At 38.5% G+C, this 23,872-nt stretch overlaps 2 protein-coding genes across 2 annotated transcripts; one reads left to right on the forward strand and one right to left on the reverse strand.

Moving 5' to 3' along the window:
* Positions 1-340: 340 nt before the first annotated feature.
* LOC121370858 (testis-specific serine/threonine-protein kinase 2-like) lies at positions 341-2,515 on the reverse strand. Its single transcript, XM_041496367.1, has one exon. The coding sequence runs from the start codon at positions 2,389-2,391 to the stop codon at positions 1,282-1,284; it is 1,110 nt and encodes a 369-aa protein (XP_041352301.1). The 5' UTR covers positions 2,392-2,515; the 3' UTR covers positions 341-1,281.
* Positions 2,516-2,537: 22 nt separating this feature from the next.
* Positions 2,538-12,529, forward strand: LOC121370857 (testis-specific serine/threonine-protein kinase 2-like). Its single transcript, XM_041496366.1, has 4 exons — positions 2,538-2,919; positions 4,204-4,352; positions 7,495-7,702; positions 11,194-12,529. Exons 1-4 carry the CDS (start codon positions 2,608-2,610, stop codon positions 11,707-11,709), a joined length of 1,185 nt encoding a protein of 394 aa, XP_041352300.1. The 5' UTR covers positions 2,538-2,607; the 3' UTR covers positions 11,710-12,529.
* The last annotated feature ends 11,343 nt before the right edge of the window (positions 12,530-23,872 follow it).

Raw genomic sequence — 23,872 nt, forward strand, 5'->3', positions numbered from 1 at the left:
AAGCAGGTTTTTGTAATACTCCGAAATACATTTTTCACAATTCTAAAAACGCATGTTCGTCTGAGAAGTAACGGTTATCGAGCCAAACTTTAATCTATTTTTAGACGATATATCCCCATTTAAACCTCACATACTTTAGTTTGACTCCATTATAACATATCCAGATGTGTTAAAGTTTTGTAAATTAACCAAACTTAGTGTCCATTTTCACGGGATAAAACTAAGGTCTGCACCTTTAAAATGCATACCATAATATTATTTATAATAATAATAATAATAATAATAATAATAATAATAATAATAATAAAATAATTTTGCCTGCACAATAAAACAACATAAATAGCCAAAAGCTTATTTATTTCGCACAAAACTTACTGTGTTGAAAGTTCCCAACACTCATACATAATCACAGTTTAGACATAATTATTTACAGGAAATCAGTGCATAAAAATATACCTAATCTATTTACAAAAGCGATATTAACATATTAAGTTACATTTAAAATAATCTAAAATACTATTTTATATAATATTGCCGCATTCGCCGTGTTAAATTGTTCATACTAATTTAAACTAGTCCTATATCAAAGAAAAGTTACTCTATCGAAACAGATATAGAAAATTATACGGAATGAGTTAAACAGACCGATCTTAAAAACCATATTAATACAAAATACTCGGTATATATATATTAAAAAAAAATGTATTACACAGCCTAAGTTGATAATTTTTTTTAAATATGAGTGTTTCCATATGAAGTCTACAACCCATGATTCCCTACATATGTGTTAACGAAACATGACATACGTAAAGGTTCACTTGCCTACTGTAAGTTCGCATTTTCCATCCTCGCTAGCAACTGTGGGTGCGTTTTTTTCCTACTGCTTGAATACATTTGATTAATTAGGCCTACATCCCAGCATATTGTTTAATCAACGCCCATGAACATGTTAATTGTAACATATAGTTCGTAAAACCAATGAACGCGCCCTTCAAAGATTCTTTTTAGATTTAATTTTTTTTTTTACATATTTTATTTACTTTTTATAATGTTTTTAGTTTAGTCTGGGCTTGATACTTCTTATGATAGTGTTTTGCAATCACAATCACGATTTGCTAACATGTATAAATACAGCTGCAACATAAAGTATACAAATACATCATGTAGAAACAAGGCGCAAATCCTGAGAAGATATCGCCAACAATACAAAATGTGCAATGAAATTAAAGAATTAACTGAAAACAAAAAACATTAAAATATTGCACTACTTATGAGATGACACTAATTAGCCCTAAGGGGAAGGTTGTCGATCATGCGTGGCGTCGAAGCACAGCTATCTTTCCTTTTATCATCTTTTCTGTCGCTTCGCCTTATTCCGGCCCGCTCACTGTCTATGGCTAGATTCTCAAGATTGTCAACCCTACAGGCGGACCGAATCCAACTGCAACTAATTACAGCCGCAATGTCTGGTCTGTTTCTATAGTCGAACTGAAACAACCAGAGGACAAGAGCTTTGGAATCTTCTGTGACTTTGTGGTATTTGTGCCACGGAAAATCCATCTTCTGCTGTTCGTCCAAGACCCCAGCGTTACCCCTGCTCTCGTCAAACGGCATTTTCCCCGTGATAAATATATACAAAATAACCCCAATGGCCCACATATCCGATTTCTTTGGTTCATACGGTTGTCCTTTTAGAATTTCGGGTGCTGCGTAAGACTTTGAACCACAATACGTTCTGCTCATTTCTCTCGTACAATCTCCTTTCACAAAACCAAAATCGCAAATTTTTATACTATAGGTTTTATCCAGCAAAAGATTTTCCAGCTTTAAGTCCCTGTGAGTTATGTTTTGATCATGCATATAGCCCACGGCTGAGCAGACTTGTGAAATCCAGCATTTTGCCAAGGATTCGTTTAGCGCACCTGACTTTTGAATATACCTCAAAACATCGCCATTCTCTGCATATTCGAGAATCATGTAAACTCTCTGCCCGTCATCAAACATATCTTGCATGGCTATAATGTTTTTGTGTCTCATTTTTGGCCATATTTCCAGTTCTCGTGGAAGAAACCTCATTTCAAAATCCTTCGGTGCTTTTAGACGGTCTACGATTTTTACAGCAACCCTTTCTCGTTCTCGTGAGAAACTGTACGCCAATTTAACCTTGGAGTAGCTTCCACTACCAAGCGTCTTTCGAACTAAGAAACCTTTCCTGGCCAGCACTGCTCTGTATGTTGGTTTATACTTAACAGGTTCATTCTTGGTAGCATGCGACCTCTTGATACTAATTGGTTCCACTTCAGATTTCAAAACTTGCAGTTCTGACTGCAGCGCCGACATGTAACTTGCCTCGTCACTCATTTCGAGGCGGGGACGTTTGTTAGGCGGCATAGAAAATATCAGGTGTCGGTGGTAGTATTCTAATTTGTAAGAACATTACACACCGGAAAAATAGATTTCTCCCTCAACGTCAACGTTCTGTTCTCTTTGGTTTATGGCCGCAGACATTAGTGACGTCATAAACACTGTGACGTAACGTCTTAATACCACATACCTTGACGGACGGGTAAGACCGGATTTGATCAGTAAAATGACTTGTCTTGTGAAATGAAAACACGTTTTTCCGAAAGAATATGTTTGTTGTTTCCGAGCAACCATATTTCGATGTCTGAAATAGATCTAGAACTGAAACAACAAGGATATACCCTTGGTGTTATTCTTGGTGAAGGCTCCTATGCCAAAGTGAGAGGCTCGTTCAGTGAGAAGCTTCAAATGCGGGTAGCAATAAAGATTATTAATAAGAAGCGAGCGCCCAGAGATTTTCGGGAGAAGTTTCTACCAAGAGAACTAGCTGTCTTCAAGACAGTTAGCCACCCTAACATCATACAAATGTTTGAGATTCTTGAAATAGGTAGTAAGGTAAGTACAATAACACACTTGCCAGTGAAGTGTACACTGAAATATGGGCAGTTGCAGTAGAAAATGAAGAAAGGAATATTTTATTCAACAACGTACTCTATACATTTTAATTACGATTGTATCGCGTAAGACATGGTTATGAACCTCTCAGATAATGAGAGGGAAAACGGAATGGGCTACCCATTTCGATTAGTGGTATGGGATATTATATTTTTGGTGAAATATATATATATATATATATATATATATATATATATATATATATATATATACATATATACATATATATATATATTACAGAATACACAAAAATGCCAATGACTTTTAAATTTTATTTTCAAAAACTACAACGGGTTTTGGGCCCCCTCTATTAAAAAAATCATGGATCCGCGCCTGGCAGCATCCCACAAACGCGTTACTGGATGGTACATACATGTACGACGGCCTTTGTTACACCAGCTGTGGATCACTGGCTAGAACGAAAAAAAATAGCCCAGTAGACCCTTCGACAGGTATCGATCCTAGACCGACGTCCTGCCCTTCAGAAAATGAATGAAGGGTCCAATTATACCCATTTAAGAATAGAACATGGCCATTTTCTATGCTTGCAGGTTTGTTTTTACATGAGTCCTGCGTTGTTATCGAAAATAACGTCGCGCATACACAGACACTTCTGGGGCGGGACGTATCCCAATGGTAAAGCCCATGTTGCCCTATCAAACTTCCTGGAACTGCCCCAAGATTAATTTCAAGCACGTTGTACAATCATTTATTCATCCATTGATCCATCGTTCCATTGGTCTGTCCTTCCATGCACGCACTTTATCATTTGTGCATCCATCGTCAGTCCGTTCATCCATCCATCCATCATTTTGATCTTCCTGTCCTTCCAACCACCCATACGTTCATCTACCAATATAGCCATCCACTTGTGTATCCATCTATTTGTCCATACATCCAACCATCCATCATCCATCCATCCATCCACCATTCTTTCTTCGGGTCCCTCCATGCACCCATCCATTGATCCTTTAATCACCCGTCTATCCATCCATCAGTGCATCCATCCCTCCGTCTGTCCATTAATATGTCCGTCCATCGCCCAGCCATACGTCCATCCATCCGTGCAATCATTCGTCTATTCATCAGTTCATATGTCTGCCTGTCTGTTCGATCGTTACTTTATGCTGAATTGCTGATCCTTTAAATACAGTTTATTTCTGAGCTTTTATTCCATGTTACCAAGTTAGAGATACCATTGTTTTATTTTATGTTTAACGACAGATATACATTGTAATGGAACACGCGGGACATGGAGATCTGCTCGAGTTCATCAAACTGCGAGGAGCGTTAAGCTTCGACATGGCACGTACCATGTTCGTTCAGACGGCCACGGCCGTGGAATACCTGCACAAGAAACACATAGTGCACAGGTAAGGTATGCCACTAACACGCGGATGAAAATAACACCTTGGATCAGTTTAACCCGGCGGACGGATTGAACAGAGAAATAAATAAGGGTCTGTCCATAATTTTCAACATTTTCACAAGTGTACAAATAGTACACTTTTGTCCACTCCCCTCTCCCCCCCCCCCAAAAGTGTACATTCCCAAATGAAAAATGTTGATCGACATTTTTCATTTTCAAAAACAAGTGTACGTTTGCACCTTAACACCCCCCCCCCCCCCCCCCCCGCGTACAGTTTGTACGCTCGTGAAAATGTTGGAAATTATGGACGGCCCTTAAATGGATTGGATTAACTAATTATACGCAGGGGGCAAAATAGAAAAATGGAATGGGCGTGCTGTAAAAGGTTTGCCACCGAAAATCATATCTACATATATCTAGGATCATAGATGGATGGATGGGATGGATGGATGGATGGATGGGATGAATGGATGGATGTTTGGGTGAATCTATCGATCGATGCATTACGGGAAAACCCATATGTTCATATAATTATTTTTAAAAGACAAATAAATAAATATACCAATAAATAAGTATATAATAATAATAATTAAATTCTGAACCACATTATTGTTGACATTATTATATCAACAGCTACGATAAACTACTCTCCCGCCTTTAATTACCGTTAGATTTTTCCAACATTTTATCCAGACAGAAATGGTGAAGAAATCATTACATTGACATAGATTCCACATACCAGCTTGTAACCATGCCACCTATATATCGACTTCGCTGAGATAATCCAGGACACAAATAAATATTATGCACTTTTTCCCAGTCTGTCCCACCCCTCCCTTTTTTATTAGTATGGAATACTCTTCAAGAGGAATGCAAGCCTCTGAAGTATGTTACGTCATTAATATGACGTCATGCTGATAACGTGAAATTACATCACATCCGTCCATCCCTCTGGTAGAGTATTCCATAAAAGAAGCAAAATGGCAACCGGTGAAACAATACATGCTTTTTGTTCCAGAAAGATCTTATTAAAGTCGATATAGGTGACATCATTACCGTCTCATATGTGGAATCTGTGTCATCTCTCTGTGGATAAAATGTTGAGGAAATATAGTGGTAATTAAAGGTAGGATAGTAATTTACAGTAATGTATCGTAGTTGTTAACAATGTGCTGCAGACTTTAAAAAGCACACAAAAAACCCCAACAAAAAACGTTTAAAATAAATTAGTTTAAAACTATTTTTGAACAGTAATGCTCAATATGCCAAAGATAAATGTCTCCGGCACGATATTTATTATTGTGATGTTTATTACTGTGGAAATTCTTCGTGAACTGTGTTTTCGAATGGTTATAAATCAATAAATTAATAAATAACAACAAAAACACGAATGTTTCGACACTTCCATTTTCTACTTTTTATCCGCATGGGTGTTTTACTCCATCCATCCCCACCCCCACCCCCCACCCCCCTGTTTCTCGTTTAGGGAGAAGTGATGGAATTTAGAGACGGTCCCTAAATGTCAGAATGTTAAAAGAAAACGGACCGCAGATATTCAAAATGTGAGACTCGTGCGCCAAATGCTTGAGCGTTGACAGGTATTCTTGTGGGGACTACTCCATGGCACAGTATAATGACTGATTGAATCAACAACCTTCAGGTAGACTAATTAATGTATTGTGTTCATACACAAACAGCCACGTTACATTTTGATTTGTCAATGACAGTGATACTCATACTGTAGAGCACCTGTCAGGCTAGATTCGACAGCCTATAGCCAAGACCGATAGAGCATTCAGTCGATCATCACTCATTCTTGAGCGAAGGTAGTTCTCCCGAGAGTAGAGTTGATCGTTCTGCAGTTGTTGCCCCCCCCCCCCCCCCCCCCCCCCCCATTTCACCAGTGTTATTTACAGATTATATAGCAAACATACATACATAGTGCGGGGGGGGGGGGTGTGGATTCGTGAAAAATAATTCACGAACGCCATAGTTGATGGGTTTTTTTATGGCTCTGCACTTCTGACAATATTTGCTTTTACCTAAATATTAATTAAGGCTTAAATTACATATGTATTTGTTGATTCAGATGTTTGTTCATGTAATTAATGTATATTTATGTTACTGTTACTGCAGATAAATGTATATTATATTGTTATTTTTGCTCTGCCCATATTCGGGTGTTATGCAAATAAATTATTCTTATTCTTATTCTTACAATGGAATATCATACTGGGATAAACACTCTGGATAGGCGGTTGAACATGACTGGGGGAGGGAGGGGGCGGCGGGTGAATCAGGCATAAAGACTATATCTTACAGTGGAAAAGTGGAATTTCTAATTTTAGTTTTTAAAATTTATTTATTTATTTATTTATTATTATTATTATTATTATTTTATTTTATTTATTTATTTTTATTATTATTATTATTATTATTATTATTTATTTTTTATTATTATTATTTAATTATTTTTTTTTTGGGGGGGGGGGGGGTGTAGCAAGATTGTGCCACCTCCTAAAATCTGGCGCCCTAGCTGTATACGACAAGAATCGAGTTGTAAGACTGCTGAAACTGGCACTGGACAGTCGTAGAAGTCGAAAGATCGACGAATTGGCCAATTCTGTCGTGTTAGTTGGTAGTCAGAGCCTAGCATTAGCTGCATGCGTTGATCTATTGTAATCGCTCACTGTTAATAGATTCTATATCTGTAGAGAGCTGAACCTGCTCCTACATGCGTTGACCTATTTCAGTATTGTCTCAACGCTCCATTACTTTTCAGTAATGGAGAGATGAAACCCATCTTAATTAACCCACAAAATCACTAGTGTTAAAACTCCATAGTAACATATATTGACATAAAGTTATTATTTAGTGGTGTACTTTAAGCAAGGGAATGTCCGAGTAACTCTCCATTCCTGAAAAAATAATGGGACTTGGTCCTAGTGGGTCTCGTCTCCATTATTTTTCAGAAATGGAGAGTTACTCAGACATTCCCCTATACGTTTTCGCTAATTATTAAATAAATTATATCGCTCACTGTTAAATAGATTCTATATCGGTAGAAACTTGTAGTGTGAGAACCTGCTCATGCATGTGCTGAACTATTGTAACCGCTCACTGTTAAATATACTCTATAATTGTAGAGACCTGAAGTGCGAAAACCTGCTCCTGGACTCGCGCAACGTCATCAAGGTCTCCGACTTTGGGTTTTCCCGGTTCTTTGAGCCCGGAGACAAAATCAGGACATACTGCGGTAGCGCCGCCTATGCCGCGCCAGAAATCCTGCAGGGAATCCCATATGATGCACCTTGCCATGATACCTGGTCGCTGGGTGTCATCCTCTTCATTATGGTAAGTTATTGGAATAGCCAGTAGGGCGCAGTGGATGCATCGTAAAGTGCTGAAAGTGTCATATGATAGGTGCCCTCTTTTGTATCTATTAAAGTGGCTGACCCAAGTTTCCTTCCGTGATAATGGATACTAAGTTTGGTTAATCCACAAACATGTAACACATTTGGATGATATTACAACGGAGCGAAATGTTGAAACGGGGAAATACCATTAAAAAGTAGACTGGAGGTCGTCTCCATTACCGTTACCGTTATATATCTACGTTTCTTAAAGGGTGTATACTACCAAATCAAATCCCATATTCGACAGTAGTAACATATATGCGACTAAAACAAATACCTACAGCGTACCAATTGACATAAACACCACGGATATAAATACTACCACCCCTCGGATATAAATAATACCACCCCTCGGATATAAATACTACCGCACCACCACAACCGTTACCGTTATGTATGTACGTTTCTTAAAGGGTGAATACTACCAAATCAAATCCCATAGACAACAGTAGTAACATATGCGAGCAAAACAAATATCTACAGCGTACCAATCAACATAAACACCGCGGATATAAATACTACCACACATCCATAACCGTTACCGTTATATATATAGGTTTTTTTAAAGAGTGTGCATTACCAAATCAAATCCCATAGACGACAGTAGTAACATATGCGTCTAAAACAAATATCTGCATCGTATCAATCGACAAAAACACCACGGATATAAATACCACCACCTCTCAACCTTAAAGTGAACATTTGGGGTCAAGCTGCTTATTTCAGAGATAACGGGTAGCGTCTATGACTACCTTAGTTCCGCACAAAACTTTAGTACTTTTTTTTTTACAGGTGCCACATACATGTTTCAAGCACAAGGCTACTTGACACAGTGGCCCTAGATGAAATAAAATTGCATAAATATTTTGCCCAGATTAACCTATTTGTTTCACAACTAACACACTCATATTTATCACCAATCACGGAACTTATGGTTTTAACTTCTCTATCCTCGAATTTGGACCCAGCCGGAAGTTATTTGGTTTAATATAAATATAAAACGCATTTCGTGGTACCAGAAATATCAGGATGACCAGTAACACTTCGAATAACATGAAATGGGTAATTTAAACAATAAAATCTACGTAACATCTGATTTCAATTATCAAAAACGACTGTAATAGTGAAAAATACACCGTAGTGTTTACAAACTAGGTCTGTTGTGAATTTTAACCAGTTACGAGCGGTAACCAGTTAAAGGGACATTCCTGAGTTTGCTGCAATCTTTAACATGTTATCGACTAACAGAGACTTTTTGAAGACTGTAATTACATATCAAATATATGTTTCTGCATAAACTATTAGTGGCTGTATATTAAACGTGTTTCTGATCGTTCAAGTATTTGTACTAGGTTAAATTTCATTTTATTTCCTAACAAAGATTTTTTTGTATGTACGAAATTATTTGAAGACAAAATCCAGTTTGGGCTTCTTACAAATATTAAGACGACCAGAAACACACTGAATATACAAACACTGATATTCTAAACAAGAAAATATATTTAATATGTAAGTTTAATCGTAGAAAAAAACTTTATTAGTAGGAAACATCTTACAATGCAGTAAATTCGGGAATGTCCCTTTAAGAGCGGTATCTATATAAGTCAGTAGATCGATTGTCGGTAGAGGTGCTCGTGTCGTAGCATTGAACCACTTCAGTGCACTCGTTTTCTAATTAATTTTTCTTTCCAGTCCCAATCAGTTCCCCCAAAAGTCCGTGATATGTACTGTCCTGTCTGGGAAAGTGCAAACAAAAAATCCCTTACTGCTAATGAAAAAAATGTATTGTGTTTCCTCTGAGACTACGTGTCAAACATAAATATTTGACATCCAGTAGCCGATGTTGAATAAATTAGTGTTATCTAGCTGTGCTATTAAATAGATTAAAATGTGATTCTTATCTATTAACGACACCACTACTCGGCAGTCCACTTATCAAAGAAAGAAAGAAATGTTGTTGTTTTTTAACGACGCACTCAACACATTTTATTTACGGTTATATGGCGTCAGACATATGGTTAAGGACCACACATATTTTGAGAGGAAACCCGATGTCGCCACTCCATGGGCTACTCTTTCAGATTGGCAACAAGGGATCTTTTATTTCCCACAGGCAGGATAGCACAAACCATGGCCTTTGTTGAACCAGTTATGGATCACTGGTCGGTGCAAATGGTTTACATCTACCCACTGAGCCTTGCGGAGCACTCACTCAGGGTTTGGAGTTGGTATCTGGATTAAAAATCCCATGCCTCGACTGAGATCCGAACCCAGTACCTACCAGCCACGACGCCACCGAGGCCGGTCCCACTTATCAAAGGCAGGGTTACACAGATCGTATGATCTGAAATACTCGTTTTCAAATATTTTAAACAGCTATAATTGTCAGTCAAGAAATGAAAGAAGTTTTCCTTTTCTCCATATTTATTGCTACGCAGTCATGGTTCAATATATGTCAAAATATCGATACCAAGTTGCCAAAATAAAAGTACATTTCGGGACATTGTATATGAATATAAAGGTTTCAACACTGCATGACACAACAGTCAAATCCATTCTGATTTCAACAAAACAAAATAAAGAAAAGGAGCATTATTTAAATGGAACTATATTATACACCTACATGTCACTAATTAGTAAAAATAGTGGGATAACCCCTTTGTGCGTTATATTTAATACCATTAAACCATCATTCCAGAATATAAAGGTACATGTATTTTCAAAGCAGACCCTGATAAGCAACAAACGTAGAACTAGTCAAAGTTAAGCATTATTATGCATAATAAAACCCACACAACTATCGTTGTTCTATAAACACGTATGATTACCACTCTTTTACTTCAAAGTGTCCAATAAGAGAAGCAATTCTGATTAAACCTCGGGACCATTCAGGCAACACACTACATGATATGACATCCAGCTCAAGAAAGAGCCCTGTTTTCAAAGTAACATTATGGGAGTTGGCCTCCTTTTCATTACATAACCTAACAGAAACAGTTCTGGTGCCAAGGAAATAAGACTTGAAAAGTGGCACTCCTTTCAATGGAACTATATTCTTTGATTCGCTACAATAGCGGTGTAAGCTCTTAAAACAGACATTCTTTTCCTTTCTCTTGCAGGTGTTTTCGTCAGTGCCGTTCGATGACTCAAACCTGAAGCAGATGAATCGCTGCAATAGTGATATGTTCTCTTAAAACAGACATTCCTTTCTTTCTCTTGCAGGTGTGTTCGTCAATGCCGTTCGATGACTCGAACCTGAAGCATATGATTCGCTGCATTAATAATGTACTCTTAAAACAAACATTCCTTTCTTTTTTCTTGCAGGTGTGTGCGTCAATGCCTTTCGATGACTCGAACATGATGCAGATGATTCGCTGCAATAGCGATATGTTCTGATAAAACAAACATTATTTTCCTTTTATCTTGCAGGTGTGTGCGTCAATGCCGTTCGATGACTCCAACCTGAAGCAGATGATTCGTGACCAGAAGGATGGGCGTCTTCACTTCCCACGAGCGAAGAAACTTCCCGGACTGCTGAAGGAACTCATTCTGGGAATCCTGGAAGCAGATGTCGAGAAAAGGTTATGTATTCCAGAGATGATGAACCATCCATGGATACACAATGACTCACAGAATACTACTTGTGCTATTCCTGGCAGTGCTAACACTGATCTTGCTGAAGCATCCAGTGCAAAACTCAAACCCTCCAGTAATACCAGTTCTAGCAAGAGCAGTAGCATTAATTCTGACATACCTAATACTATCAAAACTAAAAGTTCGAATACTAAATGCAACGATTCCAATGTCCCATGTGCTCGAGCTACCAATACTAATAATGCTAAAGCAAATGTCGCTGGCGCCAGTACCAAAGCTGCTACTGCTAAACTTATCAGTAGCCACGAAGGAAGTGCCAGTACTTCTCCAGAAATGAGAAACAAACTTTGAACTAGCTAGTATGGTGCACATACTGGAATATAAACACACCAATATCATGTAGTTCATATGGTTAATCATAAGAACGTTTTGTTTATTATTGGGCAATTTGACATACTCAGCAAATTGCGTCTGAGCTTGCAGTTTAGTATTCAATATCTCACAGCTCGTTTATTTGTATGTGAGGTTATATTACATTTTTTTATTTGTAAATGTCAATAAATCGTGCTATTGTAATTATTTTAACGTATTAGAATTACATATTATTCATGGGAAAAAAATCACCTAAATACCTGGTTGGCGTTTAAGAAAGACTGAATCGAATTTAAAAGTGTGATACACTTGTTGTATATATATATATATATATATATATATATATATTGTGGTGTTGATGTGAATCATAAGCACACTGGAAAGTAAACGTGTAATGCAATTGTGATATTACACTTATTACTGTCGTGAACATGGGAATAGCAAGCAACTTTGTATAATAGTAATATTGTAATTGTTTATTTACTGATATTGAAGTGGCGATATATACAGAAACAAAAATGCATTCTTACTTTGCATACTCAAAAACTACTTAATTTATAGTAAAGATATTCCAAATGTTAATTATTCTGTACCAACTCCACTTGATCAAGATTTGTTGCATGCATTTTTTGCAGTTTCATAGATTACTTGTTGTACAATTAAACAAAACCCAATGTCTTTATCTTTGCAATGTTAATTTCCAGCGGTTACATTTCCATATACGTCAAGTTTACTATGCTAATTGAATTTGTATGAACTAGGTTTTACCCCCACCCCGTGAAATAAATATACAATGTGATACAGTGTTATTATTACTATTGATGTTCAATTTAAAAGTAATAATAATAATACATTTGTTTCTTTCCAACTTAATTTCGTGCTTATATCCAATTACCCCTGCGCGTGCTGTAACCTCACCGTGATGCAGGGGTGTAACATTCTCTTTGAGAATGGCCAATACAGCACAATTGAAATTTTTAGTAAAAGTCAGTATCTATCTGTGATATTTGTATTTTTGCACAGTTCTTTACACTGTTTTTCTTTAAGTCTTGAATTTTTATATATTGATGTTGATCATCACTTTATTTGTTTGCATAACCATAGTTTGACACCCAATACCCGATGTATTTTTTTCGTGCTGGTGTGTCGTTAAACATTCATTCATTCTTTATATCCAATTAAAAGTTATCCTGGGCACACATCTCAGCTATCCGGGCTAACTACCCAGGACAGTGGGTTAGCTGTTAGTTGTTAATGGTTAGTGAGAGAGAATAGGATGTAATGACCTTACACCTACCCATTGAGCCCTTAAGAACTCGCTCTGGGTTGGAGCCGGTACCTGGCTGCGAACCCTGTACCTATCAGCTTTATGTCCGATGGCTTAACGACGACACCACCGATGCCGGTATAGTAATAATAATAATAATTGTCGAAGAAGAAAAAGAGGAAGAAGAAGAAAAAAAAAGAAAAAAAACGAAAGAGGAAGAAGAAGAAAAAAAAAAAAGAGGAACGCGCCAAAGAATGAGTTGTACTTTCAAACTTTTACAAAATATTGTAATAAATACTTGAAGTATCCATCATGATACTAACCTACTATTGTGTTGTAACAACTAAGTCCGGTGGACACACAACTCACCAGTGTCGATTATCTGTCCAAAGTGTAGATCAAATGGTTAAAAAGTTCAAGTCTGTTTTATTTAATGACACCACTATAGCACACTGATTTATTAATCGTCGGCTATTGGATGTAAAAAGTTCGGTACTTATGACATCAGTGTTAGAGAGAAACCCGCTACATGGTTTTTTCATTAGTAGAAAGGGATCTTTTATATCCACCATCCCACAGACAGGAGAGCACATACCACGGCCTTTGGTATACCAGTCGTGGTGCACTAGCTGGAACGAGAGATAGCCGCATAGGCCCACCGACGGGGATCGATCCTAGACCGACCGCGCATCAGGCGAACGCTTTACCACTGGGCTACGTCCCGTCCCCAGAACAGAGAGCGAGCCACTGCTGCCAACGGATTAGCAACAATGGGTACACACACTACCGCCACATATCAGAGACTTAATTTGATGTTGTGAAACACGTACAGTACAATGTCTACAGCACTCGGTGGACCCAGCCGATGCTATAATACTGGCATCGATGGATAGGATAGGTGTAAGGCCGCTACACCGACTTCTCTCTCACTAACCACTAATCTCACTAAATCACTAACCCTCTGTTATCCTGGACAGTTAGTCCAGATAGCGGGGGGGGGGGGGGGGGGGGGGGGGGGGCGTGTTTGAGCCTTAATTGGATATAAGCACAAACAAAAATAACTACAAATGACTGAATGAAGGAAATGTTTTATTTAACGTCGCACTCAACACATTTTTACTTACGGTTATATGGCGTCGGACATATGGTTAAGGACCACACAGCTATTGAGAGAGAAAACCCGCCGTCGCCACTTCATTGGCTACTCTTTTTTGATTAGCAGCAAGGGATCTTTTACATGCACCATCCCACAGACAGGATAGTACATACCACGGCCTTCGTTACATCAAGACGCGGTATTTCAAAGTGGATAATTAATTAATTATAGTGTGTTCATACCACGTAATGTTTTGATATTTTTAATTTTGTGCTCTCATCTAATTAAGGGTCAAGGATACTGTTTGTGGAATACATTAGTCATATGAGCTCTGTCAATGTCCAGTGGTTAATTTAGTGAGAGATGTGTCGGTGTAGTTACCTTGAACCTCTCCGATACATCGTGAAACCTCAGCCATGAACTCGAGTCCTGCACCTTCCAGACTAAAGCCCGTTACCCTCGGGTAACACAGCACAACACATTAGAAACCGGTTTTGTTATTGTGTAAAATCTTGGAAATATGGCCAAAGATAACAATTACCTCCCCATTTGGTTGACTTCGGAATCCATAAATATGCCGAGACAAGTAGTTTGGCCGTGACTAATTAATAGACTGAAGTTGATAGTAGTCGGGTTGGAAAATATGTAGTTAATAAGCATGTCATCGGAGACTTCTCTGTAGTAATTCCATCCCGTGTCAATGCAATACTTTTAGTGTAAAATGGGTGTATTCCAACCACGTCTAGTGGTTGTATTTGTTTAAACCAATATCCTGGATAAAAGAGCTGGGCCCCGTTCCACGAAGCGATCTTAGCCCTAAGATCAACTTAAGTGCATAGGGTAGCTATGCGCTTAAGGTAATCTTAGGGCTAAGATCGTTTTGTGGAACGGGGCCCTGGATAACAAGGGTTTTCAGGATATGTTATCTCCGAGAAGCAAATATGCATAAAACAAAATCTTCGGGCCTACTTATATTAATAAAAAATGCTATGGCCACTACTGCTGTATTAAAACAAACATGGCGTAAATAATTTTACGCTGTGGCCATATTACAAACTGACGTATCCAGGGCATTGTACACCGCGCTTCCTGTGCGTTTGTGTGTATAATTCTTAATGTCTTAAGTGTGTTCAGCTCCGGGGCATACATTGATTATTGGCTTGTCCCTGGTTTCCTTCCTGTAATATTGTGTTATGATCAGAACCCCCTTTCATGGAGATCGCATTTAATCTGAATCTATCACGCCAGGTTCCAAGAATACCCCGTGAGGTTTAATGTCCGTGTTTACGTGGTAAATATCATATCAAATTATGAACGTCTGTGAAAGAAAACAACATGGAACTTGGAGAAGGTTGCTGTGGCCGGACACACACCTTTACACACACACACACACACACACACACACACTCACTCACGCACTCTCTCTCTCTCTCTCTCTCTCTCTCTCTCTCTCTCTCTCTCTCTCTCTCTCTCTCTCTCTCTCTCTCTCTCTCTCTCTCTCTCTCTCTCACACACACACACACACACACAAACACACACACACACTCCTCCGCCAGCCCTTTCACCCATCCACCACCTTTTGTATCTTGGTATAAAAATATCAATAATTTTTATAACAAAATCCTCTACCTCTCTCTCTCTCTCGCCATACACATACACATATGCACGTGTACGTACACACACGTACATATACACGCAGTTTAGCGCACGCACACTACACACACGCATATGAATGATGAGGTTACAGAAAAAATATTTTAATACAAAACATATTAATGCATTCAGTTTAATTTGCCTCCCACTCCTATAATTATATACCCATGTGTCCATCTTTGTAGCAAATCTAGTAGTTTTGTAACAGTAAAATAATATATTTGAACCATAATAACGCGTTTAAAAGATTTAATAAAACAATGACGACGGACAGTTGTATTACACGTGAATGATAAATGAAAACTCAGATACTGGGTTTTAAAAAGTCTATTAATATATTAAATGTGTATGTAATAACATAAAATACTGTGAATTTGAATATAATATATTGTTTTCGTTTTGAGAAAGGGGCTGGACGTTGGTCTTGCGGTAGAGGGTGTGTACTATCAAATCAAATCCCATAGACGACAGTAGTAACATATGTGACTAAAACTCCTAAACACCACGGATATAAATACTACCACCCTAGTTCCGCACACAAATTGAGTGGGTTTTTTTTTACAGGGTCCCTATACACGGCACACGGCTACTTCACACAGATGAAATAAAATTGCATACATTGTTTTCCAAGATAAAATTATTTTTTTCTATAACCAACACACTCACATTATATCACCAATCACAGGTCTTGTGGTGTTAACTTCTCTATCAAAGGTTCGCTGCACCTCCATCGTTGACCCAACCGGACGTTGTTTGGTTTAGTACTATCTAGAACACTCTATGTACAATCGATCGCACTCTGGTTTGTTTCTCCGATACAAAACACAAAACAAAAGAGACAGAAAGAAAGAAAGAAAAAGAAAGAAAGAAAGAAAGAAAAAAGAAGAATAAGAAAAACAAAGAAAAACGAACACCATGACGTACATAAAAAACATGGCATCTACTTTTGTGTCTGTGGGCAACTGTATATAAAAGATGCCTTGCTGCTTTATCGGTTGGAGATGACTTAAGTGGTGAAAGGAGATTTCCTTCTTTTCTTTCTCTCGATGACATATTGAAATATCCATAACATGTCAGACGCCAAATAGCCGCAGGTTAAAATACGATGTGGTTGTCGTCAGACAAATAATCCTTTCCTTTTCTTTCATTTTCAGAACATTACTTGAATAAATTTCCATTGATACGCTATAAAAAACATGAAGTTTACTTTTTGACAAATCAATAAGACCATCTCTTTTTTTTCGGTCTGTGAACGAGTCTTCCTCTTGTTTGGCGCTTTGAAAGCATTGCGATTTCTTTTCAGCCAAATAAGAAAGAAAAACAATCATGATCACATAAATGAATGGAGCACGCTGATTGGTTAACTGATCCAACATCACTTGTAGTTTACCAAGACAGACAGACAGACAGACAGTTAGTTAGTTAGTTAGTTAGTTAGTTAGTTAGTTAGTTAGTTAGTTAGTTAGTTAGTTAGTTAGTTAGATAGATAATACATAGATAGGATATAGATATATCCGAGAGAGAGAGAGAGAGAGAGAGAGAGAGAGAGAGAGAGAGAGAGAGAGAGAGAGAGAGAGAGAGAGAGAGAGAGAGAGAGAGAGAGAGAGAGAGAGAGAGAGAGGAGAGCGAACCCGTTACCGCGACACAGGTTATATTACGGACAAAAGCACTTTCACTTAAGCAGGCAGTGCATACCACTACCTTTAGCACACCAGTCTTAGTGCATTATTTAGGCGGGAGGGTGGGGGTGGGGAGGGGGGGTGCGGGTGGGGGCGTCGTGCACATCACATCTTAGGGTAGCTCTTTACAAGTAAGCTATATCCCGTTCCATTGGAGAGTAAAATACAGGTAGTAGTTTTCAGATTTTGCCTCCAGATCAAGTTTTAAGTACTTTTTGTGCGCAATAATGCCTGGAGCAAAATGAACACTGATGGTCATTCACGTAACCACCCAATTAAACACATCCCTATCAGTGTAAACATCTCAAACTGAACGTAATCTTGATTGATTTAAATTGTTTATTAAAGTGGGAAATTAAAATATGCATATAATTGTACAATGCTGAAATAAATAATATCGTCGCCTAGCCTACATAGGCTTATTAAAGAAAACTTTTTTATTTGTAGCTAAAATATTAAAGTTATTTAATATTAAAGGAAACCAGTATGTTGATGTTACGTTAATACAAAATGGTGAACTTCCTTGTTGTAGCTGGATATGCACCATTAAATGTTGGCAGGACAAACAAAAAAACAACAACAAAAAACAAAAACAAAAACAAATACACACAACAAAAACAATATGACATAATCCTATATTAGAATGCCACAGAGAGGTTCTGTAAAAAAGGTTGCTAATAAAAACTTTAAAATGTTTAAATGTCAGGTGATGCCAGCATTTTCCTGCAGGAAATTAAATGTGTGTTGTTACATTTTTTTTATATATGTTATGCCTGGGTGGACTTGTAATGCCCTGTTTATATCAGATTTATTACAAAATGCTAACATTGTGGATAATGGGAACTGATTTGGACAAACGGATCTTATAGGCATCCATATTATTAGGTTATCATTATCACAACTGAAATACCCCATGAACAGTTAAAGTTAAAGTTTGTTTTTGTTTATCGATACCGGTAATGCACATTTGGTAATTAATCATCGGCTATTGGATGTCAAATATTTGGTAATTGTGACATATAGAATTAGAGAAGAAACCCGCTACGTTTGCATTAGTAGCTAGGGATATTGTATTTGCGCCATCCCATAGACGGGATAGCACATACCACGACCTTAGTTATACCAGTCGTGGTGTACTGGCTAGAATGAGAGATAGCGCATCAAGCGAGCACTTTACCACTGGGCTACATCCAGCCTTGTTCCCATGACAAATGCTAAAGCGCTGTCAACAGTTGACATCTACGCACAAGCTCGTTATATTACATTCACAGGGGCGGATTATGCTTTAGGTAAGGGGGTGGGGGTGGGGGTTTCCCAAAACAATATGTAAATGTTTATAATTTGAAATTATAAGTGTTACGTGGACATCAATTTAGATCTACGTGGTGTGTTTTGTTTTTGTTTTTGTTTTTTTATAGCTGTGTGTGTGGGGGGTGGGGGGAGGGGGGTGTCCGTGCAACTGGGAACCTCCCAATAATCCGCCCCTGTATGCATTAGCAATACTCTTATTCAACAAGAACAAAATATATCCTAATATTAATTGATGTAATAACAACAAACCACACACCTACTTAAAACTGAATTCCAAATAAAAAGAGGACAAAATTGATTGCAATAGGCGTACTGACTCATTTGGTTTTAACACAGGACGTCTTCATAATAATTAAGGAAGTTCTAAAATGGAATGTTGGTGTATTCGTTACTACTTTGGTTGATTTACGGTTATTAGCTAAGTTAAAAATATAATTTGATTGTATTCTTATAAACAAAACCCCATTATTATTAATGTTAAAAATACCATATCTATCGATAAATTATAGATTGCAAAACATGATCCTTTAATTTGTAATCGATGACATCTAAAATAATAATAGAAAAAGACAACCAATCAAGCGAATCATCAACTTTACATTTCCAGTCGATTGCACTGCGGAGTGTACGTGAGTCTGTCGTGACGACCTAATTGATCGACCTAATCTAATATAACAAAGATCAAACATTCGCCAGGCATTAGCTGTAATAACAATGGCTGATCCTATTGTTAGCCGGCCGATGTCGCAGGATGGAATTAATGATTGCTTCTGTACGAATTGACATAACTCGTAGGCGTATTTATTCACAATGGCGGATCGCTTCCGGATTAGACATGATAACCTTCCGCAGTCCGAGATAGCGACCCGTGTGCAAAAATTATTAGTTGATTATGAACCTTTCCGGAGCGGTCGAACACTTCTATGGTCTGATATTATAAATCAAATTATAGCGGTAAATAGCTAAATTATGACTTGATGAATCTCGCTGACTTTGCCATTAACTTGGATTGTATGACATGCTGCAAAAGAGCAGAACATTGTTTAGATAGAAACAGTAATGTTAGACGGGGAAAGTGGATGTTTTGATATGAATGTTTTTTGTATTTTTTTCCTTTGAGGCTAATTTCCTGTTTTTTGTTGTATGGAAATTAAGTATTTTTGATGATGTTCCATATCGTTCACAATCCTAATAATTGATATGTATATTATAATTTAAGTAAATGAGATAGAAGTATTTCATGATTGTTTTAAGAAAACAAACTACCCCCCCCCCCCCCCCGAACAACAAGAAAATAACAAATTATCAAATAAACTATCAAACAAAAACGAAAAACAAAACCCACCCATCTCCATCATACGCATCAACTGGCTTTGATGTTTTTAAAGTTTTATTTTGTTTATGTGAGGGTTTTTTTCTTTTTGCGGCACTTTCTGTATCTCTTCAAATACTACAATCTAATCAATGAACCCCCTAACCCCACAACAAAAAAACAACAAAAAAGCACACCCCAAAACAAACAAAAACAACAAAACAACAATAACAAAAACCCGACATTTACCCCCCCCCAAAAAAAAAAAACACACACAAGTACAACAACAACCAAAAACAATAGCAGAACCTCTCCCCCCCCCCCCCCCCACACACACACACACGCCTTAACCTGGTTTGCGTTTACTACACGTTTGTTATCATACTTCAGTTTATTAATTAATAAAACTCTTAGTAAGGTCAGTTCTGGACTTTATTCTCGATGTTGTTGATAGACTCTAATAATCGTATCAATACACGTGCCAGAAACACTTCACGCCCAGCTCTGACATCACACCTCCATAAGAACACGGACTGGGAAAACTGACAATCTGTCTGATAAAGGTGGCTGAAGAATTTCTCGGTCACAGAGAATATTACATGACTGGCCGCTAGATTTTATCTTACGAGTTGTTTTGCACGGGTCACGACATTCCACTTTTCGTCTAAGTAATCGAAGTAAGAATCTACGCTTTGTTACATATGATTCCCCACTGCAACTGGTATTACGATTCTGGTTTTGGAGGCGTGGGGTGTGGGTTGGCGGCGTAAAAATATTAGTGGCCTAGTGGCGCCAAATAATCAAATATATCTCTGGTTTCAAGATGAACCTAATTATCGAAAGCGAGGTGGATAATGTTTACAAACGAACAGTAAGATAATTGGCATCTAACTGACACAAATGTAGTATTTTTTAATTATATATTCTTAAAATAAAATTTAAAAAAAGTTCAAATTCAATCTGCATTTAACGCGAAATTTGATTGATTAATCAAATCCATTTGCGACACTAAACCTAGCATTAACGTGTCTAAACATTGGGGGACCCGTCATGTCTCTTTGCATATCCATACGCTACTTGTCGCTGTTTGGTTGCACATACTTACTTTTGAAAGCCTGTCTTGGATACATTTGCTGGGAAATTCGGAGAATATGCCTGAGACAGACGTGCCTGAACCTTCAGAGAATGTAAACACGTTGCAAATGATTGACTGGCTTTTAAAATAGTATCACCTTCAAAACTTTTCTGAAGCAAAATGCGTGTTCCTCTGCATTTTGTGACGTAGCTGTTGTTGATAAGGGTTTGCGTAATGCTAGGGTCAGACTGTCAACTGTCACGACGAAGTTGGACAAGTCGACGGTTGCGTTGTAATCTGTCCAAATGCCAACTTTCGACGGGTGCCCACAGATTAACAACCAATCGGTTTTAGGACGTTAACAGTGTTCTAATAGTCGCCAGTAACCCTCAATTTGCGACATTAAAACCAGTATTAACGTCTGCAAGTGGTTAAATATAACATAAATAACCATTAACTAAAAATGTTTTTAACGCAAACTTTATTTAAGTTGATTTTGTGCATGGAAGTTATGAAACGAATGCAGTTCCTAAACATAACCGTCGCGTAGCCCTCTCGACATTGTCCTATTGTTTTTAACAGAATATATTCTGACATAGAAATTATACTCTTCAAAAGAAGAAACGCAAAACCACATTGTCGTAACATTTGGAGAATTGATTTAATTATTGAATGGTGAGTCCGATAATTACCAAATGTTGCAGGATTGTTCACAATTCACTCTAGTCCATTGTGAGTAAGTGATAGGACACACCACCAAGGTCAAGGTCATCTGGAGTCAATACCGGGTGTGGCCTCCGCGTGTGTTGACAACTGCCTGGCACCGCCTGCCCATTGAAGCAACCAGAGTACGGATGACGTCCCGGGGGATGGTGGCCCACTCGGCCTGCAAGGCTGCTGCCAGCTCGGGCAGGGTCTGGGGCTGTGGTTGTCGCTGTCGGAGGCGTCGGTCCAACTCGTCCCATAGATGCTCAATTGGGTTCAAATCCGGTGATATCGATGGCCAAGGAAGGACATTAATGTTGTTGTTCTGTAGGAAAGCCGTTGTGAGACGTGCTGTGTGAGGCCTGGCGTTGTTATGTTGGAACACTGCGTTGGCGTTGGCCATAACTGGAACGATGTGTGGCCGGAGGATCTGGTCAATGTAGCCCTGTGCATTCATTTTGCCCTGCACGTGGACCAGGTCAGTTCTGCCAGTGTGTGAGATGGCTGCCCACACCATGACACTACCCCCGCCGAATCTGTCCACTTCCTGCACGCAGTTTTCCGCATAACGTTCAACACGACGCCTATACACGCGACATCTTCCATCATGACGTCCGAGCAGAAATCGGGACTCGTCACTGAACCACACCTGTCTCCATCGCAGTTGAGGCCATTGTCGATGAATCTGGCACCACTGCAGTCGGAGTCGACGGTGTTGTGGTGTTAAGATGACACCTCGAACTGGACGTCTGGCACGAATTCCTACCTCACGTAGGCGGTTCCGTACGGTCTGGTCGGATATCCTGCGCAAACCTGGTATTGCTGCGGCTGTGGAGGTGGCAGTAGTCAATCGTTCCCGAAGGTGGCGTACCCGGATGTAGCGGTCCTGCCCGGGGGTAGTGACCCGTGGTCGACCGGATCTAGGGAGGTCACGTGTTGATCCATGTTGCTGGTAACGGTCCCACAGTCTGGAGATGGTGCTTGGGGACACATGGAATTCCCTGGCAACGGCCGTTCTGGATTCGCCTGCGTCTAGTCGGCCGATGGCATTGTTTCTCTGCGGTTCACTGAGACGTGGCATGTCCTGGATTGTCAACTGTCGGCCAGATACAGAGGCCAGGCAAGCGAACACCCTGCACTTTTATACTGTCGGTGTTCATGTTGCACGTGCAGACAACGCACGTGCAGTGGTGACATGGTTTGCACGTGGCTGCGTTTTTGCGAATATTCACATTTTGGAACTTTATTGTACAGTAGCTGCGTTTTATCGAATGTAACCGTGGGAATGTGTTTGGGACATGCAATGACCTTATATTCACAAAGCATGAACCGGTAGGAAACATAAAATCGGAGTTATAACCCATTTGTACCCTTTTGCGTTTCTTTTTTTGAAGAGTATATATTGAAATGCGTGCAAACATAAATGGTGGTATGCAACCTAAATGCAAAGGGAAGGTGTAATTTGCAGTGTAATATATATGGCTCATGGTAAATCTATCCCGGGTTCAGTCTAAGAAAGGGAAGAAAGGGATTAATATAATAAAACAAATAATTATGACACTGATGAGAACGATATTATGATGTTTTACGGAACGCGTTAATATTAAATAGTAAAACAAAAAACCCCCCAAAAAAACCCCAACAACAACAAAACAACCCAACCCAAAACCCCAAACAAACAACAACAAAAAAAGAAGAAAGAATGAAAGAAAAGAAACAACAAACAAACAAAAACATTAAAAATGGTTTATTCGGTACACTGGTACACTGTTGTAGAAATGTCCATTTAAAGCAAGAACTTCTTAACACGGTGTTTACGACGCACGGCATTTCATTAAATCCAAAACCATGTCCATCCAATACTATCAAACAAATATGTGTTTAATTTTAACTCATGTCAATAGGCAATCATCAGCAACAATAAAAAAAAAAAACCCAAACAAAACAAAAAACCATACAATCTTGCATCCAATCGATAGTTTGAATTCACAAAAAGGTCTATTTTAGACATTTAATTGGAGATCGTACTACGCGAGCCTTTTTT

The sequence above is a fragment of the Gigantopelta aegis genome, chromosome 4, assembly GCF_016097555.1.
Source record: "Gigantopelta aegis isolate Gae_Host chromosome 4, Gae_host_genome, whole genome shotgun sequence".
NCBI classification, from domain to species: domain Eukaryota; kingdom Metazoa; phylum Mollusca; class Gastropoda; order Neomphalida; family Peltospiridae; genus Gigantopelta; species Gigantopelta aegis.